The 25,780-nt window shown below is 31.5% G+C and overlaps 2 protein-coding genes, 2 long non-coding RNA genes and 1 pseudogene across 4 annotated transcripts; 2 read left to right on the top strand and 3 right to left on the bottom strand.

The window, feature by feature from the left end:
• The first annotated feature begins 4,326 nt into the window (after window positions 1-4,326).
• On the top strand, window positions 4,327-4,719 carry LOC126715969 (uncharacterized). Its single transcript, XM_050416849.1, has one exon. It carries the CDS (start codon window positions 4,358-4,360, stop codon window positions 4,613-4,615), a length of 258 nt encoding a protein of 85 aa, XP_050272806.1. The 5' UTR covers window positions 4,327-4,357; the 3' UTR covers window positions 4,616-4,719.
• A 2,453-nt stretch (window positions 4,720-7,172) lies between these two features.
• On the bottom strand, window positions 7,173-7,836 carry LOC126713513 (uncharacterized). The gene is made up of 2 exons (XM_050413275.1): window positions 7,710-7,836; window positions 7,173-7,444 (listed from the first exon to the last, which is right to left on the bottom strand). The coding sequence occupies exons 1-2, from the start codon at window positions 7,810-7,812 to the stop codon at window positions 7,173-7,175; spliced, it is 375 nt and encodes a 124-aa protein (XP_050269232.1). The 5' UTR covers window positions 7,813-7,836.
• Window positions 7,837-14,677: 6,841 nt separating this feature from the next.
• Window positions 14,678-19,061, bottom strand: LOC126715952 (uncharacterized). The gene is made up of 3 exons (XR_007651968.1): window positions 18,743-19,061; window positions 15,970-16,074; window positions 14,678-14,856 (listed from the first exon to the last, which is right to left on the bottom strand). It is a non-coding gene; the product is annotated as an uncharacterized LOC126715952 (long non-coding RNA).
• LOC126715930 (pentatricopeptide repeat-containing protein At2g17525, mitochondrial-like) lies at window positions 16,596-18,320 on the bottom strand (annotated as a pseudogene).
• A 2,692-nt stretch (window positions 19,062-21,753) lies between the features above and the next one.
• Window positions 21,754-23,546, top strand: LOC126715946 (uncharacterized). The gene is made up of 2 exons (XR_007651965.1): window positions 21,754-21,839; window positions 23,025-23,546. It is a non-coding gene; the product is annotated as an uncharacterized LOC126715946 (long non-coding RNA).
• Window positions 23,547-25,780: the final 2,234 nt, after the last annotated feature.

The following is a 25,780-nucleotide window of genomic DNA, read 5'->3' as shown; positions in this document are numbered from 1 at the left end:
CCTTACATCCCTGTTGTATCTTCGGGCAAATATTTGTTGATATTCTACTAGCCATATAGTCGTTGATTCCCAGCGCTCTTCCAATAAGTTCAACTGTTTCAACATTAATTCTGAATTCTGGGTGGGGTTGAATCCCGAAACCCGGGCATTGCACAGATTTATTTCTGTCGGAATAACTGCTTCCGCTCCGTATGTTAGAGAGAACGGAATTTCTCTCGTGGATCTCCTCGAAGTTGTTCGGTATGCCCACAGTACATTAGGCAACTCCTCTGCCCATCTTCCCTTAGCGTCTTCCAATCTCCTCTTCAAACCGTTCACAATAGTTTTGTTGGTAGCCTCGACTTGGCCGTTGCTCTGCTGATATGCCGGGGTAGAATACCAGTTTGTGATATCGAGACTGCCACAAAACTCGCGGAAAGCCTTGCTGTCAAACTGCAACCTGTTGTTTGACACTAGGGACTCTGGTACCCCGAACCTCGTCACTATGTTCCTCCATACGAACTTCTTAACATCCAAATCTCGAATGTTCACCAACGCCTTTGCCTCTGCACATTTGGTGAAGTAATCCATGGCTACTAGGACAAACCTTCAATTTCTTGTTGCCCGATGGAATGGACCAACGATATTTAGCCCCCATTGCGCAAAAGGCCAAGGGCTACTAATGGGATTCAAGTTGCCTGCCAGTTGGTGGATCTTTTCATTTCTCTTAATTTATATGTGTTTTTATCATGTACCACTTACCTTTAAAGGTCGTGTCTTTAGTGCCATGCGGTAAATTACTTTCCAAACCAAGTCTCCTAAGGCAAGAAAATCATGTTCGATTCTTTTTTTGTATATTTCAACAACCATCTAATTCTGTGGTATTATTGAATTTCAAGCCTTTACTTGGATCTTTTTTTTTTTTTTTAGAAGATACTTGGATTTTATCTAATTCAACCATCTTGACATTTTCGTAATTGATATTGCATAACTGATTTTGTTTGGCCACTCTAAGCGATCCCACTGTTATTTCAACAAACAAAAATGCTTAATGGCCATAGAACAAAGAATAATGTGTAATATTTATATATAACTGATTTAACGTGCGATATGCGCCCTATTGAAAGCTAAGTCATAATCAACAGCTATATTTTAAATTTTTGTCCAAATAATTACAGCTCCAATCTTGAGAAAAGGATAAGTAAGCTATGCATGACCTTTCCACTAATCCATGCAGGGCATTAATACATTGCTAATTTTCTGAGAATCCATTATTACACAAGTGGTGATTAAAAGTTACTATACATTTAATTTCCATATATGACTATATAACTCCTCAGGTATATCTTCGTTATTCTTGGATATATCTATATCAGTTACGACTAATTAAGCAGCTACACATATTCAGAATGGACATGTTGATATTGGGCAGCGAAAGTGACGGCGGTGAAGGTGACAAAGGAGGAGGCAGTGCCAGTGGTAGTGGCAAAACTGTTGTGGGATCAATGGCTAGTTGCTCTTCAAAGGTGAAGTATTTTCTTGATCTCTCACCAGTACTATTTTCTTTTGTTTCCTTTCTTTTACATTATCCTTTTAATCACCATAATTGCACTACTTTTTTTCTTCTTTTGAAGATGTCGTTTCATTATCAAATATTTAACTAATTAAACTGAAAATAGCATGGGATATTGGAAAATTTTGATATCATGTAACATGGCATTAATCACTGAACAACTGGACTTGATATTTAATACTATGCCATGGGAGCTTTGTGAATAACTAGACTAGATCAAAGTATTGAAAATGCGAAAATATGCTTTCTATTAGAAGTCTTTGTACCATGCAAATCTATTGATAACACATGATTTTTTTTTCAAAGGGATCAAATGGGTCCATCTATCCACAAACTCAAATAATAGTAACTTCTTGCTTTACTCAGATTTTTTTTGTTTGTGTTAAATTCTAATATATTCGTAAAATTTTGAAAGTACTAGAGTAATTAGTATTCCAAAAATTATATATATGAATTTCTTCTTAATATTGTTGAACTTGATGTAGGATATTCATACTAGCTTGCGAAAGTTGAGTTTTGCTCTATGAATGAATGAATTAAATACAGTTTTTTAATGTCAAATTTACATTCTAAATATTATTTTTGGTTGAAATATTCAAAATTTTGACTCAAGCTTTTTTTTTTTTTTTTTTTTTTTTTTTTTTCTGACCATTTTTCAATAACCTAGTTGAAGAGAAAAAGAAGAGAAGAAGGAGAAGAAAAAGAAAAAGAAAAAGAAGAAGAAACAGATGAAGAAGAAGAGGAAGAAGAAGGTGCAGAAAAAGAAGAAAGAACAGAAGAAGAAGCAGGAGGAACAGAAGAAGAAGCAGAAAAAACAGATGACGAAGAAGAAAAAGAAGAAGAGCCATCCCTTGGAAGCCTTCCTGATCATACTGATTCAATAGAGCCACTTTTGAACCTTATGGATGAAGAAGAAGAAGAGGAAGAAGAAGGATCAGAAAAAGAAAACTTAACTTACCTAATATTATATATGGTCCTTCCCAATTGGGAGATCATTTCCTTAATGAAACTTAAAAAGCATCATCATCAACTATTTCACCTATAATGAAACTTAAAATAGAGTGCTATTGGACCATTTTGATATCATGAATCATGGCCTTAGCAATGAACAATTGGAGTAGATATTCTGTATTAAAGTAGTGTGTTGTTATATGAATTAATTAATTAATTAATTTAATACATTTATAAAAACCTGTCTAGTAGAAGATTAGAATTGAAAAAATGATACTTTATGATATTCAAAACCTTAAATGATATAATTTAATTATCTATTTTTCCTTCTAAATTTTGACTCAAGCTTATTATTTTATCTAATTGTTTTCAATAACCTAGTAGATCGAAGATAAAAAGAATGTTGCAGGGAAGAAGAAGAGAGGAAGAAAAGAAAAAGAAAGCAAAAGAAGAAAAGAAGAGAGTGGAAGAGAAGAGAATCGCACAGGAAAAGAAAACAATAAATGAATTGTCTGTATAAACTTGGTCATGGTGGCAGTTTCATAATTATGGACTTAATTTGTATTGTTTGGCTACTTTATGTCCTCCATCTATAGAACTCTGATCATGTCCTTGCATGTATTAGTGAATATGGTGTAGTATTTATACTAAGGTGTATGTATGGACATTCTACAACTATTGTACTTTATTCTTATTGTTTTTATTTGTTGACCAAGTTTGACCATTGGCCTGATTTTTAATATATTGTAGAATTAGTGCTTTCTTTGAGACCTTGTTAGTTATTTATTTTTATCTTTTAGATTTTCTGCTTTTGCAATACTATTGAATATAAATTTTTGTCTCCAAAAAATAAAATAAAAAACCTATTGAATATATATACAAAATTGAACTTTGGCCATCATAGCACACGGTACCTAACGCCGGTGATCATGGTCTACACACCACATGCAAGACCTTATTAGTTGATTAATCATATCAGGTACATATGCCATTTAATTTGAATCAAATCGATTTATAAGGCTTTTCAATTTGTAAAAATTGTCAAAAGAAAATAAAACATGCAATTTAAAAAAACACGTGGAATTCAAATTTATGTGAACAGAAAAGATATCACACAAAAATGTATGGAATAATGTCTCGTGCAACCTGACTTTTTTCAGCTAGTGCTACACTTTCTTTTGGCCTGATGTCGTAAAGAAAGGAAGGCTCATGAATGACCAATCCCGGGAGGAAGAACATGATTCTGCTTCTGTCTAGTTAGGCCATTAAGGTCTCACTACTGACAATGGACTCACATGAAATACGGGGTGAGTTTTCACCGAGCTAATCGCTTGAGTCTATGGGCTACCTCTCCTATCCGCTTCTCTACAAGGTCTACTTTCTTCTTCTTTCAGACCGGGTCCCAATAACTTAAAAGAAAATATTGAATAAGTTCAATTCTAATCTTGTTTTACTTTATATGTTTGGAACGAAGGAAGATTAAGGATAGGAGAGGGGAGGACTTAATCTTTTGGCGTAAGTAATTAAATGTCCAATCTTGAGAAAAGGAATTGCTTTTACTGGGTGCACTCCAATAAGTTCAATTCCAATTTTATTTTAATCTTTTGGCCTAAGTAATTACAGCTCGAATTTTGAGAAAAGTTCAAGTAATCTATGAGTGACCTCTACACTAATCCATGCAAGCATTCATGCATTATCAATTTTCCGAGAATCCATTATTAATTGTACACAAAATTGACCATTAAATTACTTGACCATAACTCCCTATAAATACTCAGCCATATCTTCCTTTAAACCACACATCTTTATAAGTTAGTAATACATATACATACTAAGCAGCTACACATATTCAAAATGGACGGCAAAGGTGTTGGTGGTGGTGGAGGAGGTGCCAAAGGAGGAGGAAGTGATGGGGGAAAAGTTGGTGGCGTTGGTGTCCCAAGTGGTGGTGATAACTCTTCGAAGGGCAGTGGCAGCGATGCTGGAAAGATGGTTGCTCCTGGGACTGGTGGAGCGTCACAAATTTCAAGGGACTCCTTTGAAAGTAACCCCAAGGGATATTTCTCAGCCCTTCATGCTAATGAAAAGGCTAATGAGAAGGGAAATAAATAGATGCTACCATTTTATGTTTCAATGTCTCTCAGTGTGTATTGAAAATGACTAGTTTTTTGCTTTATGGGTTATTATGTGATGGAATAAAATAAAGTATTAATCTATTTGCTTTTGTGTCCTATATGTTATACAGTCTCCCTTCAATCATGATAATTGCTCTACCTTTTTCTTTAATCAAATAGTAAATTTCATATTCAAATGGTTTAATTACACTGAAAATATCATGGTATTGGACCCTTTTATATCATGTAGCATGGCACTAAAAAAGAGAGTGAAAAACTGGACTAGATCAATGTATTGAAATCCAAAATTTCAATTAGTACTTTACAGATCATAAACACTATGGTTATTTCTCTAGCCTGCATGGTAGTTTATAAGGTAAACCATTTGAGGTTATTGTCATGTGCTTCACATATACATGGCATGCTAAGTTTTAAAAATGTAAATTTCCAAGTATTGTTGTGTTTGTATATGCTAGTAGAGAGACGAAGTGCCTACCCAGCAATGGTTCATCATATTTGCAGTGGCACCCAATTAATCTCCACACTCCACATCATTCTTAAATGAACTGTGAGATAAAAAAGACAGATTCCGAGAGAATCAGAATCCCACTAAGAAAAACAAACCCAGTGATTAAATTTAGCTCAAGTGCACCGGTGACTAAATCCACAAGAAATTGCACCCAGGTTCTACAATCCTTGAATTTAAGCTAAATCACTAAGGTTTATTTCGATTAGACCAATATATTATGACTTTATTATTCACTGACAGAACCAACTATAACATCCATTATCGATATATCTTTTATCCTTTCAAAAACTTGATTGCACTTAATCACACTCACAAATCAAAACCAGATCAAATTCCACTTTCAATGCAATGGTTTTCTATTGTGTTGAGGACCTAATTTCCACTTTCATTTCAACTTTCTTCAACTATTTTTGTTGAATCCTTTTTGAAACAGTTACATACATGAATTGCCAAACATAACTTCCTTTTAAATCACTCCACCATCAAATTTTGAGCTTTTATACTACTTTGCGTTGCTATGTAAATAAATCAAGCAAAAATAAATAAATAGCAGGGACTTGAAAAAAAAAAGGTGTGGGTAATTTATCCTACTTCGTATCTACAGCGTGGCAGGAATTTCTGCCTGGGACCAAGATCTGATATTAGTAGATCGACCAATCAAGATAAACTCAAAACACATGTATACACGTATATGTAAAAATAATTTTTTTTTTCATAATAGTAGAGTAATTAAATTATAATTCATAATTAAATATATTTATATATAAATAAAATTAAAAGAGAGTTTATCATCTTTCTAAATTCTAACTAATTTATAAATGTAACATAAGGTATAATATTTGTGTAATATTTTTTTGATAAATCATAATATTTATGTACATAAAGAAAATAACAACAAATGGTTTTTTTTTTTTTTTTTTTTGGTTGGAGAAGAAGAAGAAAATAACAACTATGACAAATAGAACAAATATTTAAAAGGCAGCTTAAATAAACTTTATTTTATATAAGAGGCTACCTAGAATACAACTGGATTAGTTTATTTATTTTTAAAATCTTATTAATTTATATTTTTATGTAAAACTTTTTAAAATGTCACTTTTTTAGAATACATGTACTTTTGTTCACTTGCAGAAAAATATTAATTAATGCACTAAAGTTTTTTTTTTTTTGGTAAAATGTTTTTCTTTTTAGGAGGGTCATTGAATAAACTCAAATTTTTTAGGGGGGCCAAGTCAGTATTTAATACCCAAATTTTAAAAACTTTATAAAATAAAATAATTTAAAAAAAATAGCTAATATATGATAGAGTAAAAAAATTTCAATGAAAACAACACATTAGGTTCTACTGTGAACAATATAAATTACCAAACTCTTAGAAACCGCACTCACAAACTCACAAATCAAACCCAATTCACCATCTAACCTGATAATTAAAATCTTATTATGCCAAACTCACCCGTACTTGCATCTTTTAGGATTTGAATACTATCCTACTATACATGTTTCTTAACGTAAATATCTTTTATCTTAAAAAATTTACCACACTACTCCTTTGTGTTGGAGTATTACTTCGGCTAAAGTCCTATTTTGGCTCAAAGTCGCCAAACCTTTAAAATTACTCCCTTCTTAGTGATATGATATTTTCACATCTACGTATAGAGACTGCCACAATTTCTTACTTCTCTAATTTTTTTTTTTTTTTTTTCAATTTGGAATTTTGGAATTTCCTAGCTCGCCTAAAATGTATTGGATATGGGTGCATAATAATTTATCTAATCTCTAATATATATATATATATATATATATATTTTAAAGTATGTCCCGTGTCTCATGAATTTACCATGCATGATAGTCGATCGGCAAACATAAAAAATGAATGTACTTACTCAACAATTTAATCATTTGTGTTAAAATAATAGTTAAATAAGTATATTTATTACCATATACTAATTAATAACTTAAGTTTTTTGTACAATTGCTAATTTATCAAAAGGCATTCAAATATTCAATGAACTCAAACCTCATATCAAATATTCAATGAACAAGTTAAAAGAGAAACAATACAAATGCAAAGGGAACCGATGAGAAACACAAGCCCAATTGCACCAGTGCCTAAAGCAAAGAGCTCAATGGATTGTGATAGCATGGCATCACGCTTGTGTTTATGATCATAACCAGACTGATAGCACCACTCACTTTTGAGTGTATTGCATGTATTAAACCTCTCCTTCCTCTTCACTTCTTCTATTCTCTGTCTTAGAACGTTCAAGTTGGCATCCACAATATTTGATGGCTTTTCTGTCGACAAATTAAGAAGAGAAAATGGAAAGAAATTAACAAAGTTGCTAACCATATAATAGTTGAAAGATTTATATAGATGACGAATCGATATACAAAACCTAGCTAGCTAGTTCCTTTGAAACTAATTGAATCCCATATTCAAAGTATATATATAAAAAATCCTTTCTTTTAGGAAAGTATAATAGATCTGATAGTTTTCTTCTGTATGTAGGTGCAGTCACTCTTGCACATATTGAAGTTCACATTATAACAAGAAGAATACCTTCGTCCTTGAAGCTTTGGGATCTCACTTGGGGGTAGTGGAATAACTTAGGACTGCGAACAGGGGGGCTTAAGCTGCAGAAAGATGATAAAGAGGAAGCCATAGCATGTGACTTAGTTTAGAGATGCTTCTAAGTCTTTGTATTAATACTGTCTCTCAAATATGCTACATCTCCGCATTTATGTAGGAATAATGTTATGGATACAACTTCTTTCACAACTACTAACCTGATTTGTGTAATTAAAGTAAAATTACTTTCACTTAGATACATTATTGACATTATTTTTATTACGAATCAATCAAAACAAATCTTGTTGTAAAAAATATTGTGTCCTAAGACTTATTGCTTATATAATTACCAATAGTGAGGTGGTATTTTGGAGGGTACTATTGTTAATTATATTGCCATAAATGTATCTATGTATGTCATGAATAATATTTCTCTCTGCCAAAAGAGAAGGTCTACTCTAAAGTCTAAATTATGGGAGCAGTTATAGTATGTGTTTTTTAAAAAATAAAATTTTATAACCAACAGATCCAGCCTTAGTTTGCGATTAATTATCAATGTCAACTATTTAACTAATATATCAAATGGGATTTTTTTTTTTCCAATAATTACAACAATGAGAATGAGGGATTCAAACTGTGATTTTTCATATAATTAAAGGAGAAAAATAATGTCACTAAGCTATAAACGCTCTTAGCTAGTCAAACTAGAATTTAACTTAATAGGTTAGTAGAAAGTTATTAATCCTGAACTATCAGATATTGCAAAATGCATCCGAAACTACAAAATTTTGTAATCATTATCCTAGTTCAACAGTAACCTGCTCATCACTAATATCTGTTAGTTTAGATTATTGCAAATTAAACTTTAATTCAAGTGTTGACTCCAAAATGTTGCCATTAAGAGTGCATATTACAAATGCTCCTAAAGTTCAAAGTAAATAGCTGCAAGTAATAGCAGTATCAAAACTCTCTCTCTCTAGAAAACGCAGCTTAAAACTGCGTTTTTTGTAGTGTCTCTCTCTCTCTCAAAAAAAAAAAAAAAAAGCACCGTAAATTTCCTTTCATTTTCCTAATGTATGTATAAAATTTTTAATTGCTTTTTATTTGTGTTTAAAAATTGACACGTTTATTTGTAAATAAAGCCTATAAAATAAAATTTATAATATTTCTAACATTATATTTTTACATTGCCAATCAGATTTCCAAATATTTGACTTATTAACCAATAAACAAACCACACACCACATGCGATAGGCTATATAACCTTGGTATTTAGTAGGAAAAAACAAAAGCAAAAGAAAAAAAGAGCGAATTAACCTTTCTAAAATACCTGCATCTCAAAAATAGCTCAACAAGTGCTAAGGCAAATGAGATGCACAGCACAGGAAAATTAGGAAGGAGTTCAGAACCTAAGCATTATTTTATTGGAGTTAACGAATCGGTTTGGCAGTGCCTAAAATCGAAAAAGAGGGAACCGACAATGGCTATAGGCTATATGAATCACTTTGAACATTACTTTGTTTGTCTTTGAACATTACTTTGTTTGTCTTTCTTGTTGAGAACCAAGAGTAAGTAAAGGACCCAAAAATGGATTTTTTTTTTCTTTATAAACCTTTTTATAGGTACAGATTTCTATTTAATGGGATAAAATTTTATGCCAAGCACACTATCCTATGCCTCGCTTTTCGAAGAAAGGGTTCTCAATTGAGCAACCAATGAATAAAACCTTGCCTTAGTTTAATACAATACATTACACATTTATTCTATTCAAAGATGCAAGATGTGAGTTCCAGTTAACTCAAGTGGTAAAATCTTTAATGGTTGTATAAGATATCATGGGTTAGTCTATCATTAGGAGCAGACGCCATAAATTAAAATTCTATAAAAAAAAAAAAAGTTGCAAGATATATCTCACCATAAATTTTATATTATTTACATATATAATAAAACTCTGCAAACAAAAGTGATTAAATATAGGTTAACAACAAACTTATTTTATTTTCTAGTCCAAATGATGCATATAAATACATATGAAGAATATGCCCATCAAAAGAAATAATTAAGAGTATAGAAAGAAAATAAAACCAACAATTACGTAAAGAATCACTAAACTGTCTAAACATGGTATTATCTTATGTCCTAGTGATTTTTTTATTATTTATCACAAACATTCATAAGTTCATATATATTTTTTTTTTGAGAATTTCATAAGTTCATATATTATTTCCACTTTTATCATGTATATATATATATATATTTTTTTTTTTTCATACTACCATTTAAGACATTATAAGACTTGTTGTGAAGTGATGAGCTAAAAACAAAAAATAAAATAAAATAAAATTTATGAAAAAGTTATTTATTATAGCATTGATATAACATCATATTCATTACCATATTAATTTGTAAACTTTTTTATGAGTCATGTTAATGAGTGTCTTAGAGCAATTGTGTTAATAACCCATTTTAAAAAAGTTTTGACACAACTTTTATGAAAAATTAAAAAATATATATATTAAAATATTAATGGAAAATACTAACGGATGCCTTTAGGGTACTGGTTAACAATTCATTTAAAAAAAGTTTTATGGGGAAAAAGTAATAAATGTTTTGACAGTTATTTTCATTTTTCATAAAGGTGGTGTCAAAATTTTCCTAAAATAGATTATTAATCATGACTCAATATTAATTTTTTTTCTTTTTCTATAAAAAATTTCTTAAAATAATTTATTAACAATTACCCTAAGACATCATTAACATTTACCATTTTTTTTAATAAATTGACAAAAAACGTTTAATATTTTTCATGGAAATAATATTCTTCTGTTTAATTTGATCTTTCATTCTGTGGACCAACCCACAACAAAAGGCACCCCACTCTCACTAGTCACTACTAAATGATTTTTTTTTTTTTTTTTTTTTTGGGAAACTACTACTAAACGAATTTAATATAGCTATGAGTTTGTATAAAGAGTATGGAAGAATAATGATGACATGACTATAAAATTAGGTGGGGTATTATCATTATGAAGAATTTTTTATTACAGTGGAATACATAGAAGGGATATGTTTACCAAAAAAATACATAGAAGGGATAAATGGCAACTGGCAAGTGCAAAAGATTTCACGTACCCAATTGTTGCATAAAAGGTGGCACCTAATTGTGTTAAAATATTATTTGTTCAAAATCAATAATTTGACCACGTAGCCCTTTAAACAAAGAATCCCTGTCTTCTTGGAATATGGGCTGCGTGTTGGTGGTGTGTTTCTTGGTTCGTGATGTGTTAGTACATTTAACATTGTCTCTATAAATTATTGAAAATTATTATAATTAAATGTTGGTACGTGTCACCATATTGGTTGAAAAACTGACCAGTGGCAAATTAATATTTCCCCTGTTGTATTTTTTTTTATCCTATTTGAAAAGTTAAACTTTTTAAGAAAATATCATTTATTATCTTGTTTACCTTTTAAAAATGTATAAGTTTCCAAAACTATCCTTAAAAAAATTTATTCAAAAATTGATTTTACTAGAACACCACTTCGTTTAAACGTCAAAACCTTGATTTTATTTAATTTTTCTCTATTGTTACAATAAAAAAGCATAAAATCATTGATTTATCTTCAAATGATAAATATCCTTTTCTTGTCCTTCAAGAACACCCAAAGGTCCAAAATTTCATCCACCATACTATCGGTTCATGGGATTTTCAGGATGTCTCATGGACAAAGAGTAGAATAGTCTAACCAAAAACTAGAACACCACTTCCTTATATATTAAAAAATAAATTTAAAAATCTCTTTCCCCACTTTGATTATTGATCTAGTCTATCCTAATTCCTAACTGCGTCCCCTTCATTTTAAGGGTATTATGTTATTTCTTCCAAATTACGACCAAACTTTTAAAGAAGTAGATACAACAATATCACATATCACACAATGATGCCATTCCCACCAAAACCCATGGTGTCAATGTAATTACATCTTCTTGATTAAAATTAATCGAAAAAGTTCTAAGAAACAAGGATTAAAAAGCGATTGAAATAGACGTGTCTATATGACAATGAAAAAAGTGAAAGGGGGTTAATGAACAAGTGTACCACCTAGCTACTTTTAAGTTACATTTTGATGGTGCAGTTAGGCAGATAACATCAGTGGATTTAGAATAAAAAATTGAAATGAAAGATTTTCAATTCAGCTAAGTACCTGTATATATACTGATAATATCCATTTGGTCACCAAGAAGATAGATAGAATCATAAAGGATATAAAAAGATTATATATAAATCAATATATTTGCAATCTTTGCTTCTGGTATAGATTCCAATGATAATCTAGATATTTGAGAAAGTCTGAGATTGTAGCTCCACTATGGCTTAGTTTTAATGGTCGAAGGAATCAACAATATTCTAAAAAAAAGAGCATTCATGCAATGCCTTTTAAAAAGAATGGGATAAGCTTTTACAAGTGTAGTCATCATGTTGGATGAAGGAACCAAGTGCTCTACCTTTTAAGAATTATTCAAGATAGTGGTCAAGGATGTGATAGAAAATAACCAATACATGTTTGCGCAGCACTTCCATAAATTAAAAAAAAAAAAAATTTCAAGTAAAGTTATAATCAATTAAAACCACAAAAACTAAGAGTATAGATCCATTTGGGCTCAAAATTAGGTTCCAAACTTCTTGTGAAGCAGATACCAAATTAAATTATTTATTTTTGGAGAATATGAAGCAAACACAAGTACACACTTACAAGAATAGATTTTATCAGTTATAGTAAGCAATCTCCTCAATCTCCTATAACTAATCATCTTGCTCACCAATTAAAGGAATCCTCCCAAGGAATACAAAGTAGAAGATATGAATGCTCATCATTTTAAGAAATGCACCTAAGAGATACAAAACAAGAAACTCGCCACCTATCGGAATCTACCAAATGAGAAAAGATGAACAAGAGGAAATCCGAAATCCTTCTAAAAAAATCACACTCTCAATTCTCTCTATATTTTACCTTCATAAATGAAGTAGGACTTGTATAGGACCAACTTTGAACAACCCCCCAAGCATGAGTAATAACAACTTACATTTACAATACCAAAACATTTAACCAAAAAAATAATTGACCTAATACAACTAACATGACCCTCTAATTGGGAATAGAAAAAAAACATATTGGAACACACAACTAAAGTAAGAGAATTCAAATTTCATTGTTTCTCAAATGCATTCTGCCAACCCAAACAATCTATAATAAATTTACCTCAACTCCTTTATAAAAAATAAATAAATAAATAAAATAACTCAAAATTGCACTCCATTTTGATGTATTGAAAACTAAAATTAATTTTGAAAATGACCCAAAAATGCTTACTTCAACTTCTTTGAAATTTGCGTAAACTTACTTGGGAAAAAAAATATAAAACAAAAAAAGAAAAAGAGTAACCAGGATAATTGGTCTTACTAGGCTTCCTCCTAGGAGTGTCTTTTTATGTGTCTCGGTACTTCTTCCATGCACTCCTGTTAAATACCCAGGCCTCTGTAAGCATGCATTTGTAGGACAAATAACCTAGTCTTTACTTGGATTAGGTTAAGGTTAGGCTGTATTTTTCTATGAATACTATCTAAAGTACAATATTGTGTTGTGAATATCAGTTTAATTTGCTCTCTTCTTTCAAAGAGCATAAGATGTTTTATTATTTTCTACAAAAGGATTTGAAATTGTAGGAGAAAAACTTCAAGATTCAACCCATTCTAGCATAAAGACTGTTTACTCATCACTTCTAGTTAGTTTGGTTAAAGGGCAGGACATTACTAACAATATTTTTTCAAATCTCGTCTTTTGATTGCAGAGGTTTATTGTGAGTTTTCCAAGCAAGCCAAATGGAGTTAAGAAGGGTAACAAACCATAGAACATGATTTAGTCTTTTTTTGAATTCCTAAAATATTTGAATTTGAAAGTCCTTTGTATTCAATTTGTCTAAATCATACGGTAATTAGAAGATGCTTGCACAGTGAGAAATGCAAGTCATAAGAATTTCCTTGTGAATTATGATTTTCTAGAGTTCTTAGGATAGCTCCTAAATTTAATTGTTAAAATTCTATCCATTCATTTCGAAATGAGTGAATTAAATTTTACATATCATCACCATTTGATTAGATGTTGATTATCACCATTTTAATATCTATTTAAATTATTGAAGATGTGACTCACTTCAAAAAAAAAATTATAGTCACTTCAAGAAAAAATTATTTGATAAGCATGTAAGAACTTTTATTGGAACACACTCCTAAACTCAGTTACAGAGTTCCAAACCCAAAGACTTATCTAAGTCTGTGCACAAACTCAATTACAGATGCAAAGAGAAATACAACTAAAACTACAATTCAATCAACTCTAGAATACATAACAGACAAAGGAATTCCCTCACTAACAGCATAATTTCTATTCAATACAGAATCAATGAACCTTCCTTTGGTAGCTAGTCGTGCTTTTATCTCATTTGATGACTGGATTTCTTCAGACTTGACCACTCACTTCAAAATTCTTGGATATGATTATAGAAATTCCGTAGTGAATTACCCTAAGCACTCTAAAGAATCATCTTAATCCTTGTTCGTGTTGTACAAAAGCCTAAAAATTTAGGAAAGGTATCATTATCTTCCCTATTTCCTAAACAAATATATTAGTCATGATATTAGGTATCAAACTGCCATACTTAGTGATCCAAAATAAAGATACCCAAAATATTTTTGCAGTAATTGCATATACAATATATGCAATATTCAAGCAACACTAAATGATAACATTATAGCAGAAAACAGAATATGCATTTCAGAATATGTGTAGTGTAAACCAGAACAAGAAGTCCAATCTTTCTATAAATCATAGCCCATAAAATTTTTATACTGAATTTTTTTTTTTTTTTTTTTTATTATTTTTTTTTTTTTATTATTTTTTTTTTTTATCATTTTGCTGAATGAAGGGCTTGACTTACATTAATTTTCACTAAATAGGTCTTTATATACAGTTGGAGCACTTGCTTATGAAGTGACCAATTATCTGGGCTCACTCCCCTTGGCCAATCAAATTTGAAGAGATAAACTGGGCCAAGTTAGTTCTCAAACCTGAAGATAAGCTGAAATTTCCAATAGAAGAAGCAAGGAACTTTAGACTATTTGCAGCCATTAGCAACAACATAATATGGATTACTAGGAACAAGCTTATGAATCAACAACAAAGGGAAGTTCTTGATCCCATTCTCTTAAGTTTAAAATTAAATAGGAATACACTGATCATGTTTCTTCTTGGTGGAGATTGGAGAAAGAAGTTGCATATGAAATTCACCACTTCCCCCCATGTCAAGGTTAATTTTGATGCTGCAGTTAGAGGAAAAGGCATGTATAGTAGCAGTTGTACCCAGAGAATAGGAATCAAAGTCCCTGGCCGAAGCTCATGCGGCTCTCTTAGTGATAACAATAGCAGCGGAACTGGGATATGGAAATTGGGTTTGTGAAGGAGATGCTCTAAATATTATTATCTAGTTATAGAACCACTCTCTGGAGCCAGATTGGTCTATTGAACACGTAATTGAGGAAGCTAGATACTTTTTCAATTTTTATCTGATTGGGTGTAAATCACAATTTTAGAGAAACTAATATTGTAGCCCATAATATTGCTAAGGGGGCCATTTTTTTTGTAATATGTTGGGATTGATCCCCATCTCATCCATTCCAGACCATTTCTTTTGTCCTTAAGATAGAGATGGAGGTAAAACCCCTCTTTTGCAGCACTTTTCCTCTATTTAGTTTTGCTCTTTTTTTAAGAAAGTATTACTAGGCACCAAAAAAAATAGATAGAATTATTGTGGATAAATTTCATTGCAAAGCCATCTCCCATAAATTTTATGATAGTCATAGCTAACTTAACAATAGAAATCAATAAGACAAGTGAATGAGGGTTTGTGGATTCTCTACTACAAAAAGGAATTGAAAATTTATTAGACAAGACCGCTTATAGCACAGAGAAAGTAAGTTAGCAAATGCAATATTAAAGAGTGCTTTATTGAAATTTAATGATGTAAACAGCCAACAATTGCATTAAAGAAGCATAAAGTCAATTGACTGCCTAACCAAATTAATGGAAAATTCTGGAAGTCCCTATATTTTTAAATTGTAGAAATGATCCAATCAAAGAATATCAATGATTAAATCGACAGAACTTGAGAACATGGGTCTTAACCAGGACTTACAATTGGCAGCAGATGATGTGCAATCGTTGGAAAACCACTCCATCTTTCATTTCCACTACCAAGTGCCAACCAGTATCATATGCTTCTGAGTGATAGTGATTTTACCTTCAAAATGAGTTAATTTCATTAGCATATCATCTCTTATTAGCTAAATAGTCCCTTTTTTTGGATTGGATTGCTATGATAGAGAATACTGTTAATAATGGGCATTTACAACACAAGAAATATGACCTCTCATTTTAGTTTGTAATTTTCAAAATCAAAATTAATATGATGGGATAATCGAAATATCTTTAAAAATGCTGAATTATAAAAAATTAGTCCACTGTCTCTTTCTGTTAATGAATATCCAAGATAGATCTGGATTGCTACTATATGTTTCTTTTAAACTTGTCTATGTTTTATATTTCTTTATTCAGAGTTTTTTTACTTCTAATTATTTCTGGTTGAATGTGTGGTCTTCAACCGGTGTAAATTAATTAAAAGGCAAGCTAGTAATAAGGAAGTGAATACATCAAATAATACTGAAGATCTCTACTTACATTCCCAAGAAGCATCTTCAACTCTTGAACCTCTAACTTGGAATATATGAAAAAACCTTCATTTCCCATTTAGGTAAAGCAGAATTGGTAAATAACGAACAAGCTAATGCAGCCTTTACTTTTACTCGCATTCACTAAGTTGAAAATTCTGTCTTACACTTCATCTATATCTCAATAGCTAAAATTAATTCAAATCTCAGCAATCTGCTGTAAAAGGTAATTTACTTGGAACATGTTCTGTCTTGCTAACCATGATGTTTCTTGACACCAACTAAGAAGTAATGAGTTCCATGATGAAAAATCAGGAGCAAAATCCTTTTCTAACATTTGTGAAACGAGCCCAAAAGCCTTTTGAAAATCCCCCTTCCTACAAAGAGCATCAACCAAGGGATTATAACTTCCTATATCAAGTTTGCAACCCCTCACAACCATGTCGTCAATGAGCTTCAAAGCACTACTGACCTTTCCTTGCCTGCAGAACCCACTAATCAGAGCATTGAATGTAGGTGCAAGTGGATAATAACCACGACCAACCATCTCATTCATCAGCTCAAATGCTTCACGCATATACTCTCCTTCACAAAATCCATGGATTAAATGGTCATAAACAAGAACATTTGGAACTCCCCCTTCTCCAAGTATCTGACCAAAAGCCTTCTTTGCATCCTCGATAGCACCCTCTTCACAAAGACTTAAAATTCTCAAGCTCCTATCAACTGCTCTAGGGAAGAACTTCCCCATCTGGGTCAGAAATGTAAGTGCTTCATCTAACTGATTCTCCTTATACAGACCATATAACACACTATCATAAGGGCTTAAACGACCCCTGGATCCCTCCTTACTCTCCTCCATTATTTCTAAAATCTTAAACCCATATTCCACCCTCCCTCCTGAACACTTAATGTATCACATGTAACAAAATTCCAAATAATTCCATATGTTTTCATCTCATTAAACAGATCAAGAGCCAAATCCAACATTTCAGACTCACAACAACCAGAGATCAATATATTGTATGTGTCCACACATTTGGAAGGCTGCCCTTCCTCTCCAATTCCTTCAAAAGGCGATGCCCAACTTTCACCTTCCCTAATCTACAAAAACCCCTTATCAAAGTGTTATAAGCCACAACATCCACCGCACTTCGCTTACTCTCCAATCTGTTCAAAATGTCAACTGCCTCAGATACACCACCAACATTGCAGAGAACTTCCAGCACCTTAGTCCCTACCTTAGTCCCTGTTACAACATCAGGCACAAACCCCAGATTGAAGCACTTCTCTAAGAGAACAAGAGCTTGAACCAAATTCTCTTCTTTACAATAGGCAGATATTAACATATAAAAAGTCACATCATTAGGCTCCTCCATATCTCATTCATCAAGCTCCTTGCTCTCCCAACTTTCCCATTGCTGCAAAGTGCATGAAGTAATGTGTTATAAATCACAGTATTTGGTATGATTTCCCTAGACTTCATCACTTGCAACAATTTGAAACCATCACCAATCCAGCTAGTCAAGCAAAGCCCCTTCATTAAGATCCCGAAAGTGTATTCATCGCCTTCAACACCGCTCCCCATCATCTTCTTCCAATAAAACTCTTGAGCCAAATCAATATCTTCCTTGACAAGAACATCAGGTACGGAATTGAAAATCCTCAAAGAAGGTTTCTTTCCAAACTGAGTAACCAAGTTAACCACTTTGATCACCCGCTTAACCATACGTGCCCGCCCTAGACCACGGACGATCGTGATGAAAATGTCTTCATCAGGGGCTGACCTGATTGCGTTGGGCATTTCGAATTCTCTCCTATTCTATTCCTATTTTCTGAACTATAATTAATTATCATTTTTATCATTCATAGTAATAAATATACTATGTTTTTAATCTCCCTTGAACAAATTAAACCCTCTACTCTTTTCCTCATTTGCCTACTTAATGTTGTTTCTAACTTCACATTTTTATAAGTGGTTTTTTTTTTCAATACATTTAAATTTGCAATCTTTATTTCATGAGATGTTCATCACCTTTCACTCTTAATCTTTCATAATCCCCAGCTTCAACAAGCAATGCAAAAAAAAAATAATTTATAAATGTTTTTCGTCCTATTTTGTTTTTCGTCTAATTCGAAATCCGCACTCAGAACTGACAACAAACACCTTACCTACACTATATAAACAAACAAACAAAACCCATTTTTCTCAAAATAAGCCAGGATCAATAAAAAAGGAACCTTGAAGATAACATTCATTCGAAATCGTCACACAGCTCGAGCCATCACAGAGTCGTCCCAGGAATGCAATGCAAAGCTTTGTTTCTGATCACTGCGTAGTATAATAAAGCATAAAGTGCTTGAGATGGTTCGGGCTTTGTTAATGTTTATGTGGATCAGTAACAAGCATTGAGTGGGCTGCTGGGTTTGAATAACAAAGAATTTATAAAGCTTGTTTGCTTCAGATTAAAATTTTGATTGAAGCGGACATTCAACCCAACCCAAATACTTTAGGCCCAATAGCAATCTCTTAATACAAGGATTATTGTTTCTAGCTCTCCAAATCTGGAGCAAAGCTGTAGGTCGGTTGGTTGGAAGAGTGGAAAAGTGGGAGGATGGAAAATATTTAGTTTTTCCTCGTGTGTGTTTGGTTGGAGGAATGGAAAAGTGGGAGGATGGAAAACTCTTTTGTTTGGTTGAAAAAAAAAAATGGGAGAATAGAAAATGTAGTTTATATAAATTGACTATTATACCCTTGTTACATAATAGGTAAGAAATAGATTTATTTGTACTCATTAAATAATATAAAATTTACTAACAATTATATTTTTCAATGAGAAGTGTTACGTCCACAACATTTTTCGTAATACTTTCACAACAAAATTTATGTAGAAAGTTGTTACTGGTTCTAATTTGAACTCACCACTGAAATTATTTTTTACTCACTAATATTAACTAATAACAATCTATTACTTAAAATTTATTGTGAAAATATTAGGGTAACATTTCTCAATTAGGATTTTTTATTTTATATATTATTTCTCCTTTCTCTCATTTCATTTCATCCTTACGTTTTTTTTTTTTTTTTTTTTTTTTTCATACACGTTTGTCCTTATCTCTTTATCTTCCCCTTCTTTTCTTTCTTTTTCTCCCTCATTCAAGAAGTGTTCTCATTCTCTCTTTTTTTTCTCCAACTCTCACTTTTTTTTTTTCTTCCTCCATACACGTTTGTCCTTATCTCTTTATCTCCCCCTTCTTTTCTTTCCTTTTCTCCCTCATTCAAGAACGTTCCAGCTAGTGCTCTCATTCTCTCTTTTTTTTCTCCAGCTCTCGCTCTCTCTCTTTTTTTTTTTTTTACTTGATTTCAGAACAGCTGTTGTGTTTGTGAAGAGGGTAGGTGGGAGAGGGCATTTGTGTAATTCCACGGTGAGAGCACTTTTCTCTCCACAATTTTCCTCCCAATTTGGGAGGATGTAAATTGTGGGCCCGAGAGAGAAAATTTTCTCCCGGGTTTTCCGTCCTCAGCATTTTTCTTCTTTTGCCAAATAGTGAAAAACACTGTTTTTCACCCTATTTTCCTCCTTTTGTTTTCCATCCTCCTTATTATCACCCTAACCAAACACAGTGTTAGTGTACAAGACTAGGGTCTAGGGGTAAGGATGTGTCCAATGCCCAGTTGCATTGTACTCATCAGAATGGAGACACGTATTCAAAAGTGTTCTAATTTAATGTTCATTGTTCAATTGCATTGAATTAATCAAAATGGTGACACATGTATAAGTAGGACTCAAGCCAAGTCCAAAGTTTGGTGAACAAAAATAAACTTTTAGTTCGAATCTTATCCGAACGAATTTTCATATAAAGTAAATATATTTTATTAGGGACACTCTTTAATATAATATGTTGCACTATCCTTTGCAAAATTGTCTATTCCTCAACTTTTTGTCTTAAATAGGTCTATGCCTCAACTTTGGTCACCTATAGTGTGCGTTTGGGAAGTGTGTTTTGTGCTTCTTAGCGGCACGTTTTTTTCTTTAGTGGATCTGTACACTGTTCACGGGACCCACAAACCTCTTTTTTCTGTCAAAAAAAAAAATGGATCTCACGGTACTATTCACACATTTAAAAATTATTTTACTACAGTGTTTTCAATTTTCAGTAATAAACGGTATCCGAACAGACCCTTAATTTCATGGGATTAACAGTAATAATTTATATCTCTTTTCTATTTATTTATTATTATTTTTTTTTTTTTGGTTGAGATACTTCTATTACATGTTATAAGAACATTTCAATTGTTAATAAATTTATATTTAGACAATTAAAAGCACCAACGAGATAGATATAGTGAGTGATCACAAATAGTTGGAAGAAATAATATTTAAAGGAAGAAGGATAGAAAATGCAGCACTCCATGATTGAGATTGACTGCTTTAGCAAGCTTCATTAATGCTTAACTTTTGTAAAGCTTTTAAACACCCCCTCCCAAAAAGAAAAAAAAAAACTTTTGTAAAGCAACCATGATTAAGGTTCTTTTTTTTTTTTTTTTTTAATGAATAACCATGATTAAGTTACTTTTTTTATCGGTTGGAAGTAGGAAGCTTCAAACCTCAATTCATTCAAACAGTAAATATACCGGACCTTTACCTCTGCAAAAAATTTATAAAATGTAATATATTAGAGTGAAAGTTGAATAAAATTTCAATTAGATTTTAATTACAATATAATTTTATACCAATTGTCATCTCAAATTATATTTCAAATACTTTCAATTTTATGTGAAGTATCTTTTAGTTCATCTTAAAAGTATTTTCAACTCATTTGACGCTGCTTCTAACTAATTTTAAACTAATATAACTTCAAAATTGATTATTAATGTCAAGTATAAATTACAATGAAAATTTTTTCATGTTCTAAAAAAATAAATTGTTCATTTTAAATATTTTCATAATAACTCAATTAATTGTATCACAATAAAAAAATTTTACTTTAAGAAGTATAAACTAAGTATATAAATAAGCTCATTCTCAAAAATATTATATATATATATATATATATATAAATAGGCTAACAATCTGACTTCTTTAATAACTAAAAATAGATCAATCAACAATGAACAATTTGCGTAATCTTTTCAATATTATCCTTACAAGATTTTTTAAGAGTCGGTAAAAAATAAAAAATAAAAATGATAGCGTTAAACTTAAGTACCGTACCGTACCCCCTTTTTCTTCCTTATTCCCCCCCCCCCCCCCCTCTCCTCTCTCACTCTCACACACACACACACTCACAAACACTCTCTAGGACATCCTAGGCTTAGTTTCTCCAAGATTTTAAGGTAAAATCCTAAGTCCTTTTATTTTCATCTTGTTTGTTAGTTTTTATTATACTTCATGGATATCCTTGAGATTATGAGTGATTTTGGGTGTTGGTAGATTTTTATGACAAATGGTTAAGGGTCTTCACAAAAGGTGGTCCTTTGAGGTTTCTCAATAATTCAAATTTAGGGGTTGGATTCTTAACATTTAACAGTTGATAAATCTAATATTATTAACTATTGAGTTTATTTGGGCAAGTTGAGGGTTTGATGGCTTATTGTCTTGAATGATGTTGTGATACTAATTGCTTTAATTAATCAAAGGAATGAACTTTCAAAAGACCAAAATTCTTAATTTCTAAAGGAATTTTGGGGATTCCAGAAAATTGTTTAATATAAAGTTTATTGCTTAATTGTGGACCCAATGATTTTAGACACATTTTTATGGGATTGATTTAAAGATGGGCTTCATAAGCGTAATACGAGACTTTTGTCTAACCATGTAAAATTGATGTCCTATTAAGATTTCAAAAAAAAAAAAAAAAAAAAAAAAGGGTTAAGTTTGTGGTGGCCTTGTATCAATAAGAGAGTGGTCTCAAAGGAAGTTGATAGAACTATGCCAAATTCTAAGGCTTAGGCTAGCCTAAATCAATCACTTCTCTCGAATTTACAATTAATTAACCAAACATAGCTTGAATAGGGTACAACACTACTTGATTTTTGCAGTCTTTGTGACACGACGAATTACACAACACTTGAGTCTTTATGACATGGTGGTTTATATCATGACACATAAGCTAGTGTAACACATAAGCTTGTGTAGCATGGTATTCATATCCTACAACCAGTTCTTGCAGTCTTCATGACACAACCAGTAGTACAACACCTAAATTTTTATGAAATGTTAGTTATCACGATACTTAGTAAGATTGGGATCTCTTTTGAATGGAATTCTTATGGAGATTTCCTTGTTATTGGGTGGGAAATCTTTTGAAATGTATTGTCTTAGAAAAAAATTTTTTAAACAAGTTCCTTTGGTCTATGGCCTTCTCATGCACTAAACCTTTGACCATAACTTTCTATAGATACGTAAGTCATATCTTATTTTAAGCAACAATTTTCTTGGACATCTTTAGCAATTAATAGTACTAATTATATCTTATAAAAAAAATAGTACTAATTATATTAATAGTAATTACTAAGCAGCTACACATTCAGAATGGGCGGCAACGGTGGTGGCAAAGGAGGAGGAAGTGGTGGCAAAGGAGGAGGAAATGGTGGCAGTGGAGGTAACAAAGGAGGCTGTGGCACTTGCGGTGGTGCAACCAAAAGTGGTGGGGTTGGCTCTGTGGGCAGTGGCAGCGGTGGCAGGATGGTTGCTCCAGGGAGTGGAGGAGGATCACACATTTCAAGGGACTCTTTTCAAAGTCATCCCCAGATTTATTTTGATGGACTGCATGTTGGTCAAAAGGGAAAAAAATAATGATGTTCTTGTTAGGAGCTACATGGGAAACTATCTTATTAATTCTGCTTTATGGATATTATATATAATATGTGATTGAATAAAGTTAAAGTTTATAATGGGCTTGCTATCCATATGAATCATGTGCTTGTTAGACATATGAATCATATGGTTGGGCAGATAGCCTTCTTAGATTGTGTGATGAAAGTAGTAATGTGTGCTGTGTAACATATGGTTTTTGTTAATAAAATAGTTTTAATGTCCTACTTGCTTTTGTTTTTGTTTTACATTATTATTTCTTCAATCTAGATAATTACTCGTAATAAAGATTACAAGCGTAAACAATTGACCTGGCACGAGTAGAGGTTGAACAATTGAAGTATTAAACCATGTCAAAGGATTGCACATCTAAATATAATAATAGTAATACTTGCAGAGTACAAAACGAAGCATGACTCAGAACTTTATTTGACATTGTAAATGATTTTTATACACGAAAAAAGGGGTGCTATCTACTTTGACAAATGCACAAGTGCATTGAGCTTTTTCGTTTAGTTTTCTTCTTATTTTGTTAATATATAACTTTATAAAACCTTACTTTTTTAAGTGTAACAATATTTTAGTCCAATTAGAAAAAACTTAAATAAGATAATATCAAACAAACACTAAGTTAACAATATAGAACTTATGCGGATTAAATTATTAACTTCACATATATGCCAAATAGATCCTTCTGTCACTTTGTCATCCATGAGCTAATGTCCTAGTCACGTGACATGCAAGGACATAAAATTGGCAAAATAAGATTGGAGTGATTAGATTGAAATGAGTTGATGCATGTGTAACTTATCAATAAATAAAATTAAAATTGCGAAATTGAAATATATTCTTGAATTTGGTCGGTTTAAAATTAAGGTAAGTTTGGTAATTTTTGTAAAGTCATTAGTCAATTTGTGAATCTTGAAGAGGTAAATGGTTAGGATTTTCTCATTGGGTGAGCAAACCCCCTTGTCCCCATGAAAACTCTTCATTGCTTACAGCATGTAAAAGAAGGCACATTGGCTTTTGTTATTCTCTTCTGACATTTAAAGTTCCTTAATGAATGACTATGTCAACATTGGTTTAGATTCATGCCCGTAATTGGTTTATAGTATGGTATAGTTTCGTTTAGATGCTTGTTACCTTACATATTTGTATCCATAAAGATATTAATGCAAAATCATTGATGAATATAAGGTGTTTATTGCTTCCAGGGAAGTATTTATTAATTTAAAGGGTGTTTAAAATTATATAACCAAAGGTCATTATAGTACATAGTCTATTTGAGCACATGCCCCCAAGATTCTAATAAAAAAGGATGGACATGGAGTGTATTTATGAGTTAATTCATGTTATGTTATGTTATATATAAATATATATATATATATATATATATATAAAGTTCAAGGTTTTACTCTTTTCCTTAATTTAATACAATACATGAGTACATTACACATTTATCCCATTCAAACTTGCAAGATATATCGCGCTATAAATTTTATATTATTTACATAGAACTCTGGGAAATGATTAAATATAGGTCTACAACAATTTTTTTTTTTTTTTCTAGTCCAAATGATGCATATAAATACATATGAAGAATATGCCCAACAAAAGAAATAATTTAGAAAATAGAAAGAAAATAAAACCAACAATTACGTAAAGGAAGAATCACTAAACTGTCTAAACATGGTATTATCTTATATCCAAGAGATTTTTTTTATTATTTATCACAAACATTTGTAAGTTCATATATTATTTCCACTTCTATCTTGTAAGATGAAAAAAATAAAAGAGTCATGTTAATGGGTGTCCTTAGAGTAATTGTTAATAACCTATTTTAGAAAAACTTTGATATCATTTTTATGAGAAAAAAAAAAAACTGTCAAAATATTAATTGTTTTATTTATAAAAAAATTTATTAAAATAATTTTTTGACAATTGCTCTAAAAACATCCATTAACATTTCTCATATTGTTTATAATAAATTGACAAAAAGCCTTTACTATTTTTCATGGAAATACTATTCTTTCTGTTTAATTAGATCTTTCATTCTGTAGACCAACGTCACCAACCCACAAGAATTAAAAGGCACCCCACTCTCACTACTAAGAGCACTAGCATTGGGGGTGTAAAAACTCCCCTTGCTATTTTAGCAACTAGACCTTTAAAAGCAAGCTCCATCTAGGTATGTAAACCCAAAAAATTATCCATCCTAACTATAGTAAGATTGCATATTGATTGCATATTTGTAACCTTAGAGCACTAGCATCCGGGGATACAAAAAAAAAGAGAGGCTATTTTGTATTCTCAAACACTACTTTATCTATTTTACCAACTCAATTTACAACTCACCCCACATCCCAATTTTTATTTTTACATACAACCCAATAAAATAATATAAACTACCTAATAAAATAATAAAAGTATAATTCACTCTCTTTTCCTTCCACTATCTTTT

Source organism: Quercus robur, chromosome 1, assembly GCF_932294415.1.
Source record: "Quercus robur chromosome 1, dhQueRobu3.1, whole genome shotgun sequence".
In the NCBI taxonomy this organism is placed as follows: Eukaryota; Viridiplantae; Streptophyta; class Magnoliopsida; order Fagales; family Fagaceae; genus Quercus; species Quercus robur.
The sequence above is the reverse complement of the archived record's forward strand: the minus strand, read 5'-3'. Positions and strand labels throughout refer to the sequence as shown.

Coding starts and splice junctions, on each gene's coding strand:
- LOC126715969 (XM_050416849.1), top strand. CDS start 4,358: ATGGACGGCAAAGGTGTTGGTGGTGGTGGAGGAGGTGCCAAAGGAGGA.
- LOC126713513 (XM_050413275.1), bottom strand. CDS start 7,812: ATGGCTTCCTCTTTATCATCTTTCTGCAGCTTAAGCCCCCCTGTTCGC. Junction 7,445..7,709: donor CCAAAGCTTCAAGGACGAAG/GTATTCTTCTTG, acceptor ATTTGTCGACAG/AAAAGCCATCAAATATTGTG.